Source organism: Alexandromys fortis, unplaced genomic scaffold (assembly GCF_014885135.2).
Source record: "Alexandromys fortis isolate MF-2015 unplaced genomic scaffold, M_Fortis_MF-2015_v1.1 scaffold_1, whole genome shotgun sequence".
NCBI classification, from domain to species: domain Eukaryota; kingdom Metazoa; phylum Chordata; class Mammalia; order Rodentia; family Cricetidae; genus Alexandromys; species Alexandromys fortis.
This window is the reverse complement of record NW_026067927.1, coordinates 37,486,581-37,508,298: the sequence shown is the minus strand read 5'-3', so window position 1 is coordinate 37,508,298 and position 21,718 is coordinate 37,486,581. Positions and strand designations below refer to the sequence as shown.

The 21,718-nt window shown below is 41.5% G+C and overlaps 1 protein-coding gene across 2 annotated transcripts in view; it reads left to right on the top strand.

The window, feature by feature from the left end:
• The window catches only part of Ubqln1 (ubiquilin 1), a 38,099-nt gene that overhangs the window by 7,613 nt on the left and 8,768 nt on the right, over positions 1 to 21,718 (top strand). For both annotated transcript variants that reach the window (XM_050144563.1, XM_050144562.1), the window contains exons 2-6: positions 8,964 to 9,115; positions 11,547 to 11,662; positions 14,100 to 14,362; positions 16,568 to 16,726; positions 16,865 to 17,099. In XM_050144563.1, coding sequence (XP_050000520.1) covers positions 8,964 to 9,115; positions 11,547 to 11,662; positions 14,100 to 14,362; positions 16,568 to 16,726; positions 16,865 to 17,099 — 925 coding nt within the window. The remainder of the gene's footprint in view (positions 1 to 8,963; positions 9,116 to 11,546; positions 11,663 to 14,099; positions 14,363 to 16,567; positions 16,727 to 16,864; positions 17,100 to 21,718) is intronic.

Sequence of the window (21,718 nt, the reverse complement as noted above, 5' to 3'; positions counted from 1 at the left end):
GATGTGGTGGTGCCTTTAATCCCTGGCAGAGGCAAGCAGATCTGTGAATTGGGAGCCAGCATGGGTCTACAAAGCAAGTTCCAGGATAGCTAGGGCTATTACACAGAGAAACCCTGTCTTGAAAAACCAAAACAATAACAAAATAAAAAACAAAAATCTTATTTTGCATGTGTGTGTGCGTGTCTTAGCGTGTGCTAATCAGGACAACTCAGAAGTTGGGTCTTTGGCTGTGGAATCGCTCCTGGTATAGATAGCGATGTTTGCCACCTCTAAGCTGTCTCCCTGGCTCTTCAGTTCTCAGTGGGAGAGATCTTCGGGCTCATAGAAATGATTTTAGTATTCACTGGTTTTGATCAAAGATGGGTTGTAACTGGTAATAGCTGTTTTATTACATGTGTCTTTTGTATGTTTGTAATATGGACAGGGCATGTAATATGGAAGTCAGGACAACCCTCGGGAACGACTTCTGCCCTGTTTGTTGATGGGGCCTCAGGTCATCCTGCCTGACTGCAAGCACTTGCTGAGTCATCTCACTGACCACTGATAAATTCTCAGATGCGTTGAGAAATTACTTTTTTGCAGAGTCCATGTTAAGTTGGTAAATGATTGTCAATCAGTTCTCTAGGAAAAACAACATAGATTTGGAATGTTTACACTTGTTTGTATGTGGCAAATATTCTCATAATGGTAGATTTAAAGCCACTAGTATTAAACTGCTTCAGAAATTCCTAAAAATTAAGAAGTTAATACTTAAAAAAAAAGTTAATACTTAAAAGAGTTCCTTAGACAGAGATCAGCAACTATGGCAGGACAGTTCCTGTCTGCTTTTGTACTGTGTATGGCTGGCTACTTTCACAGTGGACTGGTCTGGCCTCTAGAAACAAAATAGGCTTTTTGTGGCCTGTTTTTTTTTTGTTTGTTTGTTTGTTTTTTCAAGACAGGGTTTCTCTGTCGCTTTGGAGCCTGTCCTGGAACTAGCTCTGTAGACCTGCCTCTGCCTCGAGTCCTGGGATTAAAGGCGTGCACCACCATCGCCCAGCTGGTGTTGTAATATTTTGATTGTGTTCAGTAGCCCTTTACAGAAACTGCGAGCTTCTGTAGCTTGTTAGAGTGTACCCTGGAAATCTTACCTAGTAGAAATGGCTGAAGGGGTCTGAAGTGGCTTTACCCGTGAAGAACTCTTATCTGCTGCTCTTGCAGAGGACCGGGATTAGATCCCTAGCAACCACATGGTGACTAGTCTCAAAGGATCCACCCTCTTCTGGCCTCTACAGGCACCGGGTGCACATGTGATACACAGACATGTGGGTGAAACACCATACACATAAGATAGAAATAAATAGTTCTTTAAAAGAACAGTGTAAGGAACAAATGTAATTTTGTTAGCAAGCAATAAAGTGGAACTTTTTTAATTTATTACAGTTAAAAAGATTTTAGATTTTTAAAAATTTTTAATTGTGCAGATATATGTTTGTGCACATGCCTGCATATGGGTAGGTATGTAGTGTGTGCACATGAGTAAGGGGGCCAGAGGTGTTGGAGTCCCTAGAGTCGGAGTTACAGGTAGTTGTGAGCACCTAATTGGGGTTCTTTACCATAACACTACACTCTAAGCCACTTAGCATCTCTGAGCCCATTTTTACTATCTTTCCTGTCTGTCAAGTGAATAATTGAGTGACAGTAAATTCAGCTGTTGTGCAGCCATCAGCACTGTTCTTTTTCAGGACCCATTCTCCTTTTGAAGCTTGTAGCCATTGGGCACAACAGCTGGCAGCCGCCCTTCACTAGCTCTGTCCTCCCCGACACCAGCTTTTTACAAATGTTGCCAGTAACAGGTCCTCCTTATTGTTGCAGGCAGTCCAAACATAATGCATTCTTCTCAAGACTTTCCAACATTGTGTTGATGCTATTAATTGCCTTGTTACTTTTTTTTTTTTTTTTTTTTTTTTTTTTTTTTGGTAAGACAGAGTTTCTCTATAGCTTTGGAGCCTGTCCTGGAACTCCCTCTTATAGACCAGGCTGGCCTTGAACTCACAGAGATCCACCTACCTCTGCCTCCTGAGTGCTGGGATTAAAGGTTTGTGCCACAACCGCCTGGCCAACCTTGTGACTTTTTTGATTACCAGAGTTTATCTTCATTTGTAATTGATTTCTATTGAGATATCCATGATAACGCAAGGTTGTTCGTTTGTTCTTGAATACCATATTCTGCTGGATAAATGTGCAGTTGAGGCATATTTTAATTGTTTTCACTGTTTGGTTAATGCATGTAATAGTGTGGGAATATTTTGTTTGTGATCTAGAGTATGGAGCTAAGCCACTAGTTAGCCATAGAGGCCAGGCTGTGGTAGCACACACCTTTAATCCCAGGACTCAGACAACAGAGGCAGATGGCTCTCTGTGAGTTCAAGGCCACCCTGGGCTACAAGAGATTGAGTCAATCTAGAAGAGAAATAGGGCTCACACAAAGGTGATCCCAGCACTAGGTGGGGAGAGACAGGAGGGATATGAGGGCTGAGCCAAGAGAGCACTCAGTACAAGGCAGGAGGAGACAGGAGCTCAGGGCAGTCTGATGATGACTGAAGCCAGGACAGAGTGTGATATCCTCTGGAACCAGAGTTACAGATGGTTGTGAATGGTCCTGTTGGTCATGAGGAACCAAATTCAGGTCCTCTATCAGAGAGAGTTGGGTGATCCTCATAGCCAAGCCGTCTCTCCAGCCCCCTTTGCTGGTTATCGGTATGGAGACTGTTTTATCTATGACTTTTTTTTTTCACTCTTTATGATAATCTAGTTTATCTCGTATATGTGTGTGTGTGTGTTAACTGGTTAAATCTTTTTGTTCCATTCAGTAGGCATTATCTTCCTTGTAGTGTTTAACTGAATGTCATTGAAGTACCTATGTCATAAGATTTCAATTCTTGAAATGAAATGAAATGTGTCAATAAGATGTGACCTGGTGTCAGCCTATTTTGTTAAATGTGCTTCTTCAAAGGATGCTTATTGTGGAAGTGGGTAGGGCACTTGATTTGTTTTTGAGACAGGGTCTTCCTGTGTAGACCAGGCTAGCCACCATCTTAGAGAGATCTCTCCACCTCTACCTCTCAAGTGCTGAGCATAAAGGGTGTGTCCCACATCTGCGGAACATGTCCATGTCATCATCCCCTTCCTTCCAAACCCCACTGGGTGATGCTGAGGATCCATCCAGGACCACCTGTGTGCTAAGCAAGTGCTCTGCCAATCCTCAGCCCTAAAAGTCTTTTTTTGGCAGTATGAAGAAGCTGGATTTTAAACTGCAGTCTGGTGGTCAGTCTCCATACACAGTTCTGTGTGGTCCCAGGCACATTTGGGTTTGGTTTTCATTTATCCTGCCTCTTCTGTGCACTTCTTTTTTTCTTTCCCTTTTCGGATCAAATATTTTGAAGTATTCCATTTACTTCCTCCGTTAGGTTGATAAGTGTACACTGTCTTTATGTCCTTTGGAGATTTCTCCATGAATTTTATAATCAGGAAGTAATTGCTACTTCTAGAATAATGCACAGATCCTAGAACTCTTGAATTCTATGTACGCTGGATTTCCTGTTCCTTCTCTTGGTCCCTGATAAATGACCCAAGGTTTATAAGGGCTTTGTAAATTTGACTTTAAGAGTTGACTGTACAGTTTTTCATTTTTATTCCTTCACCCAGAGTCTTTGTGTCTGAAGGAGCCAGTTACATTTCCAGCTAGGTGTCACATTCTTTGTTTCTGGGAGTGCAACAAAGATCCTGTGGGCTGTTTTCTTTTACATCTCAGTTTAATTTTGAAGAATTTTTAGTGAATATAAAACTCTAGGTTACTAGTTCTCTGTTCTTTGAAAAAACAGTTTATAATTCAGTTCAAGTAGGTGGAGACTAGGTGATGGATGAGTCCTGGGCTTGGTCAGGGAGCCAGAGTCAGATAGTAGGCGCCTTTGCTGGCTTTTGCTTTGTAACATACATTTAAAGATTCTCCGTACGCTTTCATGACCCAAGAACTCACGTCTAGTGCTGAGTATCTCAGCATCTGATGCACCACAGTTTATCTGCTGAAGACTTTAATGTAAATAGCTTTCTGTTCTTTGCGGTAAATAGAAAGGACTGGTTGCTGACTTTCATACTGTGTGTTTGGTTTCCTGAGAAAGAGCTAGGCTGTATTCTGCAGTGGCTCTTCTCTCTGCACTCCCACCTTGGCAAGGCCTTTCTGCTGCTCCCTGTCCTTGCCAGCACTTGGTAGTGTTGGTACTCTGAATTTTGACTGTTTAGTGCATATCTGTTGCTTATCTCTTTAGTTTTAGGTCATCCAGGTGTGGTGGGCAGCATCTTTCATGCTGACTTGTCATCTGTAGATCTCTGAAGTTCCTGCTTTGACAAACCATTTTAAAAGTAGATTGTTATTGTCAAGTTTTATGAGCTCTTTGTATATTTAGGCAATAAATAACTTTATCAAAATATGCCTTTTGCAAATATTTTTACCTTGTCTGTTGTTCATCTTCTATTTCTTCACCCTCCACCTGTTTCTCTGTCCTGGAACTTGCTCTATAAAGCAGGCTGGCCTCAAATTCACAACTCAAGAGATCCACGTGCCACTGCCTCCTGAGTGCTGGGACTAAAGGCTTGTGCCACCACTGCCTGGCTCGTCTTCTAATTTCTTGAAAGATGTGTTTAAATTGCATCCAGTTGTGCTTTTAAATGGCTGGGGACTGATAGAGCTTCCTGCTCTTTGCCTTCTTCCCTCTTTCCACCTCTTGCTCCAGCAGGGACTCTGAAGACCAGGTGCCCCAGCTGACACACTCCACGTTGCTGCTGACTTTGGAGGGAACCCTCCACTGGTTCATAGTTAAGTACGTGCTTGCCATTATTTGTAGGTCTCCTGTCTGGTCTAAGATTTATTTATTTTTTCTTAGTTTGCTGAGTTTTGCTGTGAAGTAATGCTGTTAAAATGCCTTCCAGCATTGACTATAGAGATGAATGAAGTACAAACATATGCTCCATGAATAAATTGTTGGTGCAAAGCACACATGTCACTTCAAAGGGAGTTGGTTATACAAGAGGTTTCATCTCTGATGACAGTATTTCTGTCAGGTGTATTGGTGGAGATCACAGGTAGGTGGATACAGCAAAGAAGAAATTGCTATAGGTTTCAGATGCCATCTAATGGTTTCTTAGTTTTTTGGATTGGATGAGCTATTGGCTTATTATTATACATTTTAAAGATTTTTGATTCAATGGTCAGAAACAAAAGTGGGCAGTGAGTAGCTTTCAAAGAGTCTAAAACCTCAAAATAATTATTATCTGCAATAGTCTCAATGTCTATACTTAGTAAGTATAGTTGTGCTTTTCTTTCTGGGAGCCTCAGTGTGCAATACCTTTAAAATACAGTTTCAAGTGTAAGATGTCAGTACCAAGGACCACCTACTGTATGGTTGAGTAGGTTATGTATGGGATTGAATGATTGCAAATAGACAAGCCTATAAAGAGTAAAATGTACAGAAAGTAAATTAGGGCTTTTTGGGAAATGGCCTTGGAACTGATGAGTTCATGGGGAAGTGATAGCTCGAAGGGTCCGGATTTCTTTGGGACTTAATGAGGGTGTTCTGAAATTGACTCTTGTCATCATTGCAGTCTGTTCCTGAATCAGATCACATGGTATGTGAGCTATATATGCTTGGAGACAGAGTCTAACTATGTAGCATTAACTGTCCTGGAATTCCCTTTGTAGACCAGGCTGTCTTCAGACTCACCGAGATCCACCTGCCTCTGCTTTCCAATTGCTGGGATTAAAGGTGTGCGCCACCTGACACCTGATGAGTTATAACTCAGTAAAGCTTAAAACATCCCACTTACATAACGGTAGTGGAAATTTGGAAGAAAAGTACTAGCATGCTTTAGATCTAGCATCTTACCTTCAAATTTTCAAACATTATAAAATGCTATATAATTGTATGTATTAATCGTGTATTTGTGCGTGCATGTGCACGTGGATGCCATAGTTACACACGTGAAAGTCAAAGCCCAGCTTTCTCCTTCCATCAGTGGTAGATTCCAGGCTGTTAGGCCTGGCAGCAAGACTGTTTACTCACTAGGCCATCTTGCCAGCACAATGATTTTATTTTATTTATTTAGATTATTTACTTCAGGATGTGAGAGAAATCAAACTAAAGAAACTTTCTGAGTTTAAGGTTAAAACAGTTGGGGGCTGGAGAGATGGCTGCTCTTCCAGAGGTCCTGAGTTCAATTCCCAGCAACCACATCTCACAACCATCTGTAATCTGTCGCCCTCTTCTGGCCGGCAGGCAGAATGTTGTATACATAATAAATAAATGAACAAATCTTTTTTTTAAAGATTAAAACAGTTGATTTAGATGAACTTCCTCCTTTTATGTATGAAATGCGTTTTATCTATTATAATAAATCTATCATTAAAGTTATAAATTTAATTTTATTTTGTTTGTGGTCTGTATAGGTTTGTCCTTGAAATTGGATCTATGTTGGAAACCAGTGCAGCAATTTATTATCACTGACACCATTGAGGGACAAGTCTTTAACCCCTTTTCTCTGTGGTTAAAAAAAGATACACACTCTTCACAGAGTTCTTGTGGGTTAAGAGAGCTAGCAGAAGAGTAGCCATCACTTTTTGTTTGATGTTTGTATTTTATGCATTGAGCCTTATAAAAATATTTTCTTTTATATTATTTCTGATAACTATCAAAGGGAGGAAGTGCCTAATGGGTGATTAAGTTGTGCTCTTTCCGTATAGTGTGGTGCAGAATATAGAATGGTGTTTAGTTTGTGGGGTTTTGTTGTTGTTTTGGGTTTTTGAGACAGGCTTTCTCTGTGTAGGGGCTGGAGAGATGGCTCAGCGGTTAATGGCACTACCTGTTCTTCCAAAGGTCCTGAGTTCAGTTTCCAGCAAACACATGGTGGCTCACAACCATCTGTAATGAGGATCTGGTGTACTCTTGAGGAAGAGACCTGGTCAGTTGTCCTATCAGCTTAGACCATGAAACCCTATATGGACAAGTTCAACAGAACCACTATATACAGGCTGCCTATGCATGCTTCAGCATTGCCAGGGCATAAAATTCATTTTCCACCCTCTATATAGCCCTGGTTGTCTTGGAACTCTCTGTAGACCAGGCTGGCCTCAAACTCACAGAGATCCCCCTGCCTCTGCCTTCCAAGTGCTGGGACTAAAGGCATGTACCACCACCGCCTGGCTTTTGTTGTTGTTGTTGTTGTTGCTGCTGCTGCTGTTGTCATTTTTGTTTCTTTGTTTTGTTTTTTAAGTCAGTTGGAAATTGCTTAGTTGAAAAGATTATATATCACGTAGCCAGGTGTGGTGGCGCACACCTTAAATTGCCTGCAGAGGCTGTCAGATTAATGTGAGATCAAGGCTAGCCTGGTCTACCTACATAATGAGTTCCAGAGCAGCTTGGACTATGTAGAGATACCTTGTTTCAAAAAAACCAACAATGACAAATCAGATGAGGGAGTTACACAGTATTTACTGTAGTACAATTTGTGTATCTTCATGATTTCTTGGCCTTTTTCGGAAGTTTGGTTGTATGCATGAGTTGAGAAGGTAGGTTGTAAAATCCAGGTTGTTGGGTGAAGTCCTGAAGCCTTGATGCCAGGACTTGGGAGGCTAGGCTGGGAGGGTGGCTGGTAGTTTGAGGTCACCTTCTACTCCAGAGTGTCGTGTCCTATCTCAGAACCAAACTAACCAAACAGAACACTACAGTCACATACAGTGTTAGGACCTGGGTTGGGGAATTTCATCTATACAGGAAGGTGTAGAGTACTTGAATTTTTATGCTTTTCTGGTTGATAGCATGTGGCTATGTGATTTGTCTGTAGCCCTGACTTATATTCCCTGATCCTGGAGCTTCTTCTAAGCCTCAGGTCACAGGTGGTTGAGCTTTCCTGTCTGAAATGGTCTGAAATTAGAGACCTTTTAGTGACAATGGGGCACTCAGAATCTCAGGTTATTTTGGAACAGTTTTAAAGATTTGGAATATTTTGGAGTAGGTCCTTACTGATATTAGAGATGTCCTAACTGCTTCCAGAAGCTTTTCAGATATGGGACACTCAGCCCTTCTCAGTGGATTCGTGGACTTGTGGCAAATCATCCTCTCTGTAGTAGTGCTGGATTGAAACCTACCACCGGATAGTGGGAGTTTGGAGCAGTGTTTCTTCTGGAGCAGACTTGAACTGTGCTGCTCTAGGTAGTCTGTTAGTGGATTCCCAGCCTCGGTGCGGCTTTCTGGTTTGAAGAAAGCTTGTGTACTCTGGTTATCTTACTAGGGGCTTCAGTGTGCGTAAGCTTTTCTCTGTGGTGCCTTCTTTACCTGCGTCTGCAGACTTGTCTGTTCTCTAGCAAGCAGTTCTCTGCTCTTCTCATTTCTTTCTAACCTTTTTTTTTTTTTTTTTTGCTTTTCAGTTCTGGAAAGCATTTGTCAACTCTTCTTTGTGTTTTCTCTGTTTATAGTTTGATTCTCTACCAAAAAGATTTTATTATTTAGTCTTTGCTTTTCTGTGGAACTGCTTGTTGATAAGTGTGCATGGAAGATGTGGTTAGGATAGTCAGTAAAAGTGGCTGAGAGTATGAGCTGGGCGCTGTGTGTATTGGAACTAAAAAGAAAGGGGACTAGAGATGGAGGTCCAGGAAACAGGATAAGTTTAGCAAAAAGTAATTTGTGATCCCTCGCTAAATTTGGTCCTGTTAGCCTATGAAGAAAACAAACACCATGCCTCCGTCTTAGGGTGCAGTGACCATGTCTCTAACACAGTTGGAGTAAGTCCTTTGTGTTAGAGATGGGAGTCGGATACTAAGATGGAGATGATGGGGTGCTTGTGATGTCAGAGTGCTGGGGCCTCTCCAGTCTGGACAATGCTGTGCAAACACCTGGTATTAAAAAATGTATATGTTATTTTATCTCACTCAGTTCAAAGAAGAAATCTCTAAACGTTTCAAATCTCATACTGACCAACTTGTGTTGATATTTGCTGGAAAAATTTTAAAAGATCAAGATACTTTGAGCCAGCATGGAATTCACGATGGACTTACTGTTCACCTTGTCATCAAAACACAGAACAGGTATGTCTTCTTAAATAGCCAATGTCAGCTTTAAGGGGCTTTCCTTATCATAGTGTTTAAATGGTTAAAGTATTTTTCTTTGTTTCTGTTGATAACAGAATGTTTAGGTGAAAACAGCAGTGTGACTCCATGCAGTACTACTTCTGGCATGTTCCTTAGGGAAACTTTTGTTTTTTGAGACAGTGTTTCTTTGTAGCTTTGGAGCCTGTCCTGGAACTAGCTGTGTAGACCAGGCTGGCCTCGAACTCAGCCTGCCTCTGCCTCCAGAGCGCTGGGGTTAAAGGAGTGCTCCACCACCGCCTGGCTGGTAAACGTTTTTATGGAGAGGGTTGGGGTACAAATTCCGGGCGGCCCCTCATTTATTACTTTAGAAAATTAAGCTGCCATTATGTGGAAATTATTTTTTTTTTTTTTGAGGAGGAAAGTGTTTATTTCTTTTTTTTCCTAAAGATATATTTATTTTATGCATGAGTGCTACCTGCATGTACACCTTTACACCAGAAGAGGGCATCAGATCCCTATGTGGACATTTTTTGAGTTAGGTAACAACTTGTGTTTTAGCTGTTCTCTTTGCTTTAAGGAAAGTTTTAGACATGATTTTGGTGACAGCAGACTATAGAACACTTGTAATTTATTTATTGTGTGATCAATTTTTGAGAGAAACTATTATTTTTATATTGTCACTCTGAATATCTTGTAAATGTTTGTTTCATCATTTGCTTCATCAGACTTACTTGAATATGGAGTTTTATTACATAAAAATTTGTATTTTGCTATACAAATACCCAAGATAATGTTGTTGAGTAAATGTATAAAGTCTCCTAAGACGTTTTTCACATTTATTAACTTTGAGGCTAGCCATGACTTGCTGTGCTACATAGCTCAGGTAGTTCGAGTCTGTTGTCGTGTGGCCTTGGAAAGCGCACACTAGCTTTCCTCCTGGATGCTGGGACTGTAGGTGTGCCTCACTGTCTTCTGACTCTCCCACTGCTACAGACTGCAGTTTAATTAAAGCACTAGAGTTAAGCATGTCTTTCAAGAGCTTACATTTGCTTTAGGAACTCGTTAGGCAGGCTTTTGTGCCGCTGTTCCCCAGAGAACTGATAAGGAAATAGTTCTTCCTATGCTTTTCTGTGTCTTTGATTACTTCTTGCATGACCATGATGCAGCTTATTGAGGACACATGCAGATAACTGTGGTACACAGAGCACACAAAGGCATACATGGTGATGGATGCCAGGTTGCCAAGGAAGTGTAAGGCAGATTACTATTTCTGAGATGCTGAAGTGGAAATAGACCTTTAAATCAACAAATGAAGTGGTAAGACCCAGTCTTACCTGGCATCAGGTGGAAGGCTTCTCTAGTAGTCCTGCTCTTCTTGGCAGTGCTAAGCAATGGCAGCCGGATTGTTAGCGTCAGACACTGAGCCTGGCCTCTCAACAAGCTGGCTCCATCTCTCATCCTTAGTAGTCCAGTTATACAGACCAGTGAGAGAGGGAAATCCACTGACGCCTCCCCACCCACTTCTTCTCGGAGTCCTGACGGGAGGTTAGGAGTAAACAGAGGATAAGAGGTAGACATACCTAAACAGTCCGGGTAAAAGTGAGGTCCCCTTGAATTGGCCTCGGTGTCTCCTACGAGATATTCTATCCAGTTATCAAACTCTGATAAAATGACATTCCAGGAGCCAGGTTCTCCCTGTAGTTGACACTAGGTCTCCAGCCTTTCCTTCTCCCAGCGTGTGGTTCCTGGGAAAACTCCAGCTCCTTCGACCATTGTGTCAATAGCCTGACAGCCAAAGGGAGACATGGGACAGGATCTCAACTCTTGCCTGATTGATGTCAGAACTAGCCCTTCACAGACTCTTGTCCTTGTCACTTGACCACCCTAAGCACCATCTTCTTGAGATTTTACAATTTTTTACAATTGTGTGCTTGTCTGTGCACGCACATTGAGTGCCTGCCTTGGGACTCATCAGACCCTCTGGAGCCACCTGACATCAGTACTGGGAACTGAACTCTGTCCTCTGGAAGAGCAGCAAATGCTCCCCTTAAAGTGGCTTGAGGTTTTTGGTTTTTTTTTTTTTTTTTACTTTTAACAGTGTCGTGGGCTGAAGTTAACGTGCCCCTTGCCCTGTGGACTAGAAAATGGGTTAAGTATTGAGCTTGTGATTGTAATTTTCTTCTATGAGGTGACTTGTTGGCTCTTTCTCATATAGTCACTGCGATTGAAAGAGGAGAGACAATAGTAATTTTATAAAGTTTACTGTTTCGTATATTTGTTCCTAATGCTCAGTATTATTTCAGGCAGGGCGTTGATGACAGTTCTGTTTATGAGAACTTGCCATTTGTTTCTGGCTATTGGAATTTTAGAATTTCTTTTAAAAATAATGAGTCTGAATTCTACATTTTGATTTAATTATTTTCACTAGGCCACAAGATCCTTCAGCTCAGCAAACAAACACCACTGGAAGCAATGCTACCAATTCATCATCTCCTAACAATAACCCCACATCTGGTCCTGCTGCTAACAACCCTTTTGGCTTAGGTAAGTATTGTTTTGGTGGTGGTTTTTTGTTTGTTTTTTTGTTTTTTAAGTAGGGGTGGGAGGTAAAAAGTTCTCTTCCAAGGGTAGCTTTAGATAAAATGACAGGATAAAACATAAGTCACTTAAAAAACAATTCTTAAAAATTTTCATAGTAAGTTCTGTAATTGTGTTAAGAAAGTAGCTTGGTATACAAATATGTTTGATTAGCTTACATTTATATTTAGTAAATGACACACCTGTTTTATAATGAAAGTGATGTAGCTTAGGCATACCTAGTAATTGACTACCACACAATTGCTTATGGGGATATAGTTAAGGATGATAAACTATGATCAAGTGAATAATAATGTTTTCATTTGTACAGGAAAGGTGGATAACACTAGTTATATGTTATCTTTTTGTCTTGTGTTTTGTTTGAGAAGGTTTTGTAAATGTAGCTGAATTAGCCTTGAACTCTGGTCTTTCTCTGTGGGCTTTCCTGGGGTGGAGATTATAGGCATACAAAATCACTCTGTAACTGCATTAGTTACTTTGAAACTGTCCTGGGACTGGAGAGATAGCTCAGTAGTTTGATTGAGAGTCACTGTTTGCTCTTGGCAGAGGACCCTGGTTCAGTTCTTAAAGCCCACACCGTGGCTCATACATCCTTAACTCCACTTCTGAAGGATCTGATATCCTCTCTTGACCCCTATGGACACTAGGCATGCATGTGGCCCACATGCATACATGCAGGCAAAACACTCACACATGAAATAAAAAAATAATTAATAAACCAATACTTCAGCCCAAACCATATTCCTTTCCTTGTGCCTCCCTTCCCTGTCACCTCCCCCATTTGTCTTCCTCCCTGCTATGCAAGCACTTCACACTGAGCTTCTCCAGTTCCACACTGCTATTCTTTATTCAGTTGCACATGTTGAGATTTTGTTGAGGAAAAATGTTCTGAAAGTAATAAAATTTGGGCTAAATAGAAGAATTGCTTAAATGTCAGTATCAGCCCCAAAGGCTATCGTGCTTTGAAGTTTTCCTTGGGTACCATTTTCATATATTAGGATATTAGAGGTCATACACCTTTTGCCATTTTCTTGAGAATTTTTGGGTAACTCAATTATAGTGTGTCAGTATATGATACACAAGTTTTAGAATGTGGCATAGATTACTGTACAACAAACGCACAATACTAATAACGCAATAAATAGAAACTTGTTAAGGTTTACACAGAGAGGAGTCTCCAGCTGCTTTTCTTCTCCTTCTGTGTCTGGTTGGTAGGGCTGAAAGTTCCGCCTTAATCCATTAGACTTTCTGATGACCGCTCCATCATCCTGAGGCTATCCAGGGGTCTCTGCAGCATTACCCCCCATCAGGGAGCAATTACAGGGGCTGATATAATAACAAAAGGCACTCAGAATGCCTAGGCTTTTAGGAACCCTGTGAGGGATCAAGAAGGGGCAAATAGGTTAAAAATATGCCTTAGTTCTGTTAAATATCAAAGTTGAAAATCTGGCTAATTTTGATTGTAGGATGTATTTGGGGTGGAGGAGTAGGGGCCCACTGTGATAAGCAACCGGAAAGAAGCAGTTTAGCTGAGGGAAAATTTTTGCACAAAGTTTGAGCTGATGGACTGCTGCTGCATTAAGGCCTGTGGTGTGGCAGGGGGTGCAGCAGAGCGCTGCTTCCCTCCAGTGTAGCCACAGCCCCAAGCTGCTGCCTGTTACTGCAAAGGTGAATGAAAAGAGGCAGATTGAGTCTGTAAGCTGTGCTTTATTTCAGAGCTGGTAATCTGAGGAGACCACAGCCTATCTTTACCAGCAGATGATATGGGGTGGGAGAGAAACGAGATGGTCGATCATTTCAGAGCTCAGGCTTGCCTCTCTGGTCAGATGGTCAGCCGTGAGGCTTGGAATGTCTGTCCTGGGTTCAGACAGTTCCTGAGATTCTGAGAATAATCAGTGTCTTCTTGGTGTCGGTGCTGTATTAACTAGGGCGTCTGGTCTACGGTGGGTGAGGTAGCTCAAGACAGACTGTTAGCAGTGTGTGCGTGTGTTGTTACCAAGTGCTCTGCAGATTGCTCTCTCCAACGTGGAGTACAAGTATGTTTTTATAACACAGATATAGAAGTCCTCTATCCGTAGCAGCAGGAAGTCCCTTCAAATGTACTGCACCGCACAGTCTATTGAGCTACGAACTCATTAGCACCACAGTCACCTTCATCAGTGCCACCAGCTGAGGACCAAGGCTTTGGGGCAACACTTCATATCTAAGTCATAGCATAGGAATTAAAGCTGAATAGTATAATAGTAAGTATAACCTAATATCATAAAAATGAGTGAGAAAAGTTATTTTAAAAGGTTTCTTATACATTAGTGAGTTAATAATTCTTCATGTTTTAGGACAAGCTTCTGATTTTCATTTTTCTTTTCCCCTCTTTTCTTCTAAGGTGGACTTGGAGGACTTGCAGGTCTGAGTAGCTTGGGTTTAAATACCACCAACTTCTCTGAACTACAGAGCCAAATGCAACGCCAGCTTTTGTCCAACCCTGAAATGATGGTCCAGATCATGGAAAATCCCTTCGTCCAGAGCATGCTCTCAAACCCTGACCTGATGCGGCAGTTGATTATGGCCAATCCACAGATGCAGCAGTTGATACAGAGAAATCCAGAGATTAGTCATATGCTTAATAATCCGGATATAATGAGACAAGTATGTAGAGAAGTATTTCCCTTAACTAAAAATAACCTGTGTGTGTTTATATGTTACTTTCTGTAGTTCTAGAGATTGCCTTATATATATATACTGCAAAGTTAAAGAGAATTCCAACCATTGTTTAAGGAAAGTCAGCAAAACTCTATAACTGGAGATAGTGCTTTCATTTCCCGGCTGTCTAGTTCCAAGTAATCACATAGAAACTTATATTAATTACAACACTGTTTGGCCAATGGCTCAGGCGTATTCCTAGCTAACTCTTTATATGTATATGTATATATATACGTATATATATAATGTATACAATATTCTTTCTGTGTATATGCCTGAAGGCCAGAAAAGGGCACCTCATTACAGTTGGTGGTGAGCCACCATGTGGTTGCTGGGAATTGAACTCAGGACCTTTGGAAGAGCAGGCAATGCTCTTAACCGCTGAGCCATCTCTCCAGCCCCTCCTAGCTAACTCTTAAGTTAATGCATTTCTATTAGCTTATATTTTAATCACAAAGCTCATAGGCTTGTGGCTTGTTACCTCACATCTTTCTTCCCTGGCGCCTGGTGGGATCTCCTTGACTCCACCTTCTTTTTCTCTGATTTTTGCTTGGATTTCCCATCCCGCTATTCTAACTGGCCATTGGCTAAATCAGCCTCTTTATTAACCAATAGTAATAAAACATTCACAGCATATAGAGGGGCATCCCACATCATCTCCCCTTTTCTGTAATAAAAAAGGAAAGTTTTAACTCTAATACAGTAACATTACATATAACAACAGGTATCAGGCAAGAATTATAGTTATAATACTAAGTCTATTTGTATTTTGCAAAATTAAAGAAAATATTATCCTATCTTTGTGAGTCTAAAGTTTTATATCTAATTTATCTTTTCTCATAACTAAGGAAAACTATAATTATGACTATCTAGTCTAAACAACTCTATCAAAGACCCCAGAAGGATATTAATATTAATTTGGCCTGTTTGAAATCTGAATTTTCTGCCATGCTTGAAAATTCTTTTAAAAACCACTCATTAGAGGACAAACCTTCCATGCCTGTTTCTCCTCTGGAGGTGCTGGGGGTCTAAGAGAAGTGTCTTAGATTACAGGATGGAAAAATGATATCAATGTCCTACTCTTCCCTCACACATTAAAAACAAAACAAACACAAAAAGAAGACAGTTTTGGGGGAGAGTGTAAAATCTTCAGATTGAGCGTGGTGGTACACAACCTTTTTTCTTTTTTTGGTGGTGATACACAGCTTTAATCCCAGCTCTTTGGAGGCAGAGACAGGAGGATCTCTTGTGAGTTTGAGGCCAGCATGGACTACACAGAAACCCTGTCTCAAAAAATGGGGGAGGGGGTGTTGAGAGTTTCCTGTGGTCTATAAGAGCTAGTTCCAGGACAGTCTCCAAAGCAACACAGAGAAAATCTGTGTGTGGGTGGGGGGGGCAGATGTTTTTGACCATTCACTCAAACTGCTTTGTAATGTCCCATGAATGTATATTGTTGCTTTTTGAGACCGGGTTTCTCTGTCTAACAGCCTTGGCTGTTCTGGAACTCCCTGGATAGACTAGGCTGACCTCGAACTCACAGAGATCCGCCTGCCTCTGTCTCCCAAGTGCTGGGATTAAAGGTGCGCCACCACCACCTAGCATGTATATTGTTTTTAGAGATGAAATCCAGCAGGAAGTTCAAGAAGTACTTTCCTAATTTAAATATTATAACAAATTTGGGTTAAAACTTTTTTTTGTTTTGTTTTGTTTTTCGAGACAGGGTTTCTCTGGCTTTGGAGCCTGTCCTGGAACTAGCTCTGTAGACCAGGCTGGTCTCAAACTCACAGAGATCCGCCTGCCTCTGCCTCCCGAGTGCTGGGATTAAAGGCGTGCGCCACCATTGCCCGGCTTGGGTTAAAACTCTTAATTGACTTTGATGATTCTAGAATTGGATGGCATCTCATCCTGTAAAACAGAATTAGGTTTCCATGAACTGAGCAAATGATTCGCTTTCTAGCAGGCAGAAAAGAGATGAGGGAAGCAAGGGCAGCTGCGTGCGGCATTCGCTTTCCTAACAGTGCTATGATGCTGACTACTGGGGCTTGAGCTAATCCAAGTCAGTGGCTTCTTATAAACCTTAGCTAGTTTTAAATACTGAAGGAATTCCTTGCTATTTCAGTGCCTTTTTTAAAATAGAGATTTCTTTCTTAGACGTTGGAACTTGCCAGAAATCCAGCAATGATGCAGGAAATGATGAGAAACCAGGACCGAGCCTTGAGCAACCTAGAAAGTATTCCTGGGGGCTACAATGCTTTAAGACGCATGTATACAGATATTCAGGAGCCTATGCTGAATGCCGCACAAGAGCAGGTAATCCATTTCTTCCAAGGCTCAGGCCTAAAAGTTGTTCCTGTCTAACACAAATAGTCTGATTGAGGGTGCCATTTATAGAGAATGCTTTGTTGAAAAATAGCTCCATGGCTGTAACTGTTCTTTCTTTTCTTTCAGTTTGGTGGTAATCCATTTGCTTCCTTAGTGAGCAGTAATTCCTCAGGTGAAGGGAGTCAGCCTTCTCGAACCGAAAATAGGGATCCTCTACCCAATCCATGGGCTCCACAGACTTCCCAGAGTTCACCAGCCTCTGGTAGCACCACTAGTGCTGTGAGCGGCTCTGGTGGGGGTGCAACCAGTACCCCTACTGGGCAGAGCACCACAGGGCAAGGCTTGGTGCCTGGAGCAGGAGGTATGTATGCCTTACATTTATAATGTAACTGTTGGTGGTACTGTCTACCTTCATGTGTATCCCTTTGTGGGGACTCTGGGTTGCAAGCTTTGGGATTGTTTGAGGGATAGAATTTTTATATTGTAGATATCTGTGGGTATAACATTTGTCTTAAATAATTATCTATGTAGCGTGTCTTCATACATGAGCCCATGGAAATCAGAAAAGGGTGTTGGGTCCTCTAGAGCTGGAGTTACAGATGGTTGCAAGCCATCGTGTGGGTGCTGGAACTTAAACCTAGGTTCTCTACAGGAGCAGTGAGCTCTCTCTCTTAATCGCTTCTCTGTCTCTAGCCCCTACAAAATGTTCTGACCTGTGTGTTTATTGTGAAATGATTAATGTGTGTGGTCACCCAGGAGATCTCCAGATCTTGTTCCTGGGACAATTTTAAACAGAGGACTAAGATTTTAGGTTGATGATGAAATTACCCTGGCTACTATTCAAAGAACATATATTGGGTACTATGGTTTGGAGTGAAATGCCCCTCACAGGTCCATGTGTTAGAGCCTCAACTGCTGACACTATTTGGGAAGGTATTAGAGACTTTAGGAGATGGGTAGGTTACTAGAAGTGGGTCCTAGGATGCCCCTTCCCTGCTTCTTCGCTGCCACAATTTCCACACTGTGTGGACTGGTGTCTTCAAGACCATGAGCCATACTTAATTCCTCTTTTGAATTGTCTTGTGTCAGTTAGGTGACAGTACTGTTGTAGTGGGGGGTTAATGAAAAGAACTTGATTCTGAAGTCATTTGAGTAACCCAGGACATGAAGTAATGGCTGCGTGACTAACAAAATAGGAAAATAAGCCACATATCCACTTACTGATGAAGAAGTTAAACAAATTGCCCTCATTATTACCGTGATTATACTGTTATTGTTAGATACAAGATATAGCATGAGAAATGTAGATGTCTAACCCCTCAGTTGTTGCCACACTAACTCAAACATTTCCATCTCTTGCTTCATCCATCCTTCCTCTGAGGCTGTCAGCAGGCAATGTTCAGCTCTAGGAGTTCATAGAAATAGACTGCCACACGGTGTGTGGATCTTTTGTGTCAGTTTGCACTCAGTTTGAAATCCATTTGTACTGTGTGTGTCTCTGATTTGTTTTGCTGGAAAGTATTTTCTTCTAGAGGTATATGACTTCATTACCATGTGGTCCTTTTTTTCTTTTTTTAAACCTAGTTTTTCTATTCTTGTAGAGATGTAGAGCTATAAGAATTAGGCATGGAACTTGGGAAACAAAGTTGAGATTCCCAGATAATGTGAAAGCACTAGGTGTAGGTTCTTAGCAGAAACTGGAATGGACTTTTGAACACTGTGATGTCTGCTGAGTTGAAATGAGTGTGTGGATGATGTGTGTGAACCAAGGCTCCAATGTTGACATAGTTGGAGATAAGGTTATGTCCATATTACTCTGAAAAGATTGGTCTTTTATACCCTTAGGTAATTGCTCTTGGTGGGATCCTTTTGCTCTGTGCTTTTTGAACCAAATTTTCAGTACAGTTGGTGTGTGTGTCTGGTCTTCAGGCCAGTCATGTTTTGTGAAGATTGGAATGTGGGGATTGAGGTGTTCAGGTCTCTGGTTTTGTTTGTGAGTCTTTTTTTTTTGTTTGTTTGTTTCAAGACAGAGTTTCACTGTGTAACAGTCCTGGCTGTCTTCAGTCTCATAGAGATCCGCCTGTCTTTGCCTCCTGAGTGCTGGGTGTGTGTGCCACCACTGCCCGACATTTGTGAATCTTTTAAGTAGATGCTTCCTTCCTGGGTTTATTCCCATTGTTACGTCAAAGATTTGGGGGTTTTTCTTGAGGAAACTTTACATACATGATGGTTGATTGTGCATTGTCAGCAGAGTGTTGCTGAAGATTTCTAAAGAGATAGTGTCAAGAGAAATTTTTTTAGTTGGTCTTGTGATCTATACTTATGGATTCTCAAATATCTGTCCAAAGGCCAGGTTCAACTGCGCTGAAGTAGAGCAACTGCCAGACGGGTTAACTAGCAGGGTTTGCAGCCAGGTTCAGGGCAATGTTTGGGAGACTAAGGTGGGGAGACTACTTGAATGTGGATGTACAAGATCAGGCTAGGTAACAGTCCCCGTCCCGTGTCCCCCCCCACCCCCGTCCCCCCAAGCCACGTTTCTGGATCTTACTGTCAGACCTCATGAACCAGAATCTTTCATGGTGAGGTATGAGCTCTGTTGGGGGGGGAGGTTTATTTATTATTTTTAGATTAACATAGAAAACACTGGGTTGCAAGGAATGGTGGTACACACCTTTAATCCCAGCACGTGGGAGGCAGAGGCAGGTGGATCTTTATTAGTTCCAGGCCAGCCCAGTCTACACAGCGAGTTCCAGAACAGCCAAGGCTACATAGAGAAACCCTGTCTCGAAAAACCAAAAAAAAAAGTAGTGGAGAGATGGCTCAGTGGTTAAGAACACTGACTGATCTTCCAGAGGACCTGGGCTCACATTCCTAGCACCCACATGGCAGCTAATAATTGTCTCTAACTCCAAGATCTGACTTTCTCACACAAACATAATTGCAGGCAAAATACAAATAAAATAAAAGTAAATAAAAAGCATTGGGTCCCACAGTGGCAGCTTTGTGCCTGTGAGTATTATACAAGTTATTACTTGTTCCCTTCCCTTCTGTCCTCCCTATGTCCATCTTCCCAGTTAATCCCAACTTCTGCCTTTTTATTGCATGTATTCAGCTATTTCCCACCTCTGTTATGATCTCCTTTCTAGTCCCATGGTTTAAACAGCTGTATATATAGTTCTCTATGTGAGAGAAAACATATCTATGTCTGCCTCATTTCACTTAGCAGAAGGGTTTCTAGTGGCTCCCATACATATTCCTGAAGGTTGTAGTTTTCTTTACAGTTGCATAAACTTGCATTGCATATATATTTCACATATTCTTTGTCTGTTGGTAGACATTTAGGCTGGCTCTTTAGCCTGGCTGTTGTAACACAGTATGTTTCCTAAGAGTCCTTCAGATCTGTACCAAAAAATGTGTAGCTGGGTCATGTGCTGGTTCTGTTTTCAGTTTTGTAGGATCCTCCACTCTGATTTCCACAGTGGCTGCACAAGTTTATCCCATGTGCAGTGACTGAGGTCTCCTCTTCCCCTCCCTATCCTTCCTCGCCAGTGTTTTTTAGGCCTTCTAGCTGGAGTGGGATGGAATCCCAAAGCAGTTTCCATTTGCGTTTCCCTAATACCAGAGGATGATGAACTTTTTCAACTGTCTACTTGGCTTATTTTTGGGTGGACCTACCAAATGATTTGAGGGTTTTTTTTGTTCAAGGCCAGCCTGTCCTCCAGAGCTAGTTTAGGACAGTCAGGGATACACAGAGAAACCCTGCCTCAAAACAACAAATTAGTTCGTTACAGTGAGAGTGAGTTAGCACGCTGAGTCCATGGAGAAACTGCAGTTTCTGGAAAAAGCTGGTTTCTAAAATTATTGAGGGTTTCATGACATTGACTTTCTCATTTAGAAAAAGATGAATCTCATCCATGAGCTAATAAAATATTGCTGTACTTCTGCCAAGATACCATGCTTTGGCACATCAGGATACTGACAAGGTAGACCTGAGCTGACGAGGTTTGTAGGAGCGAGTGGTGGTCATCATTGGTGTCTGCTGTTCAGCAGCAAGAATCAAACTGTTTCTCAGGACTTGCCTGTAGTGAATAAGCCAGGCCTTAAATACACTTTTATAAGACCTCTAAATTGACCTGACCAAACCCTTTTAGCAATATCAGATATAGCTTACTTGAGCAGATTCTGTTTTAGGTCTCATTGAGGTAGTGTTTTCTCACTTTCTGTTTTATTTTTAAGAAGTACTTAAGTGCAGCTCAGGCTGGCCTCAAACACTAGATCCTTGGTGTCTTTGAAAAATAGTCTTCCCTGAGCAGTTCATAAAAGACCGAGAAGTTTTTGTTTTTAAGATTTTACGTTATATATATGGAAGTTGTGCACTGTGTCCATGATCATTGGGTTCCCGGAACCCAGGGTTACATACAGATGGTTGTGAGTCTCCATGTGGGTGCTAGGGGTTGAACCTGAGGCATCTGCCAGGAGCCACAAATGCTCTTAACCAGTGAGCCATCTTTAGCCCGGGAGTTAAATTTCTTCCTTAGTTCAAACTTTGTGATTCCCTAAATAACCTAAGACAGGGCACTATAAGTAATGTCTTGACCTTTAAGAACCAAGAAAATATTACTCAGAATCATTACCACTGTATGTTAACTTTGTTGGGTCTACTGTTCTTAATTCTGGGGAAAACATCTGTTCTCCCCAAAAGGTTGTGTTTACTTTCTCCAAACACATGGGCCTGTACAATTTAGATATAATTAACAGTGAATTAGTTACTGCTGGCACATACTGTCCTTTCCTGACATGCCCTTGAGAATGTAACTGCTTACAGCATATTTGAAGAACTGTAGTTCTGCTGAGATACTTCATGTTCATTTTGTATTTTTCTGGTCTCTGTTCTCCTGTGAATACAGGATGTTGGTTTGAGGTTGGGTTGTTATGTGTGTAGGTATTTTGCCTGCATATGTCTGTACTATGCAATGTCTG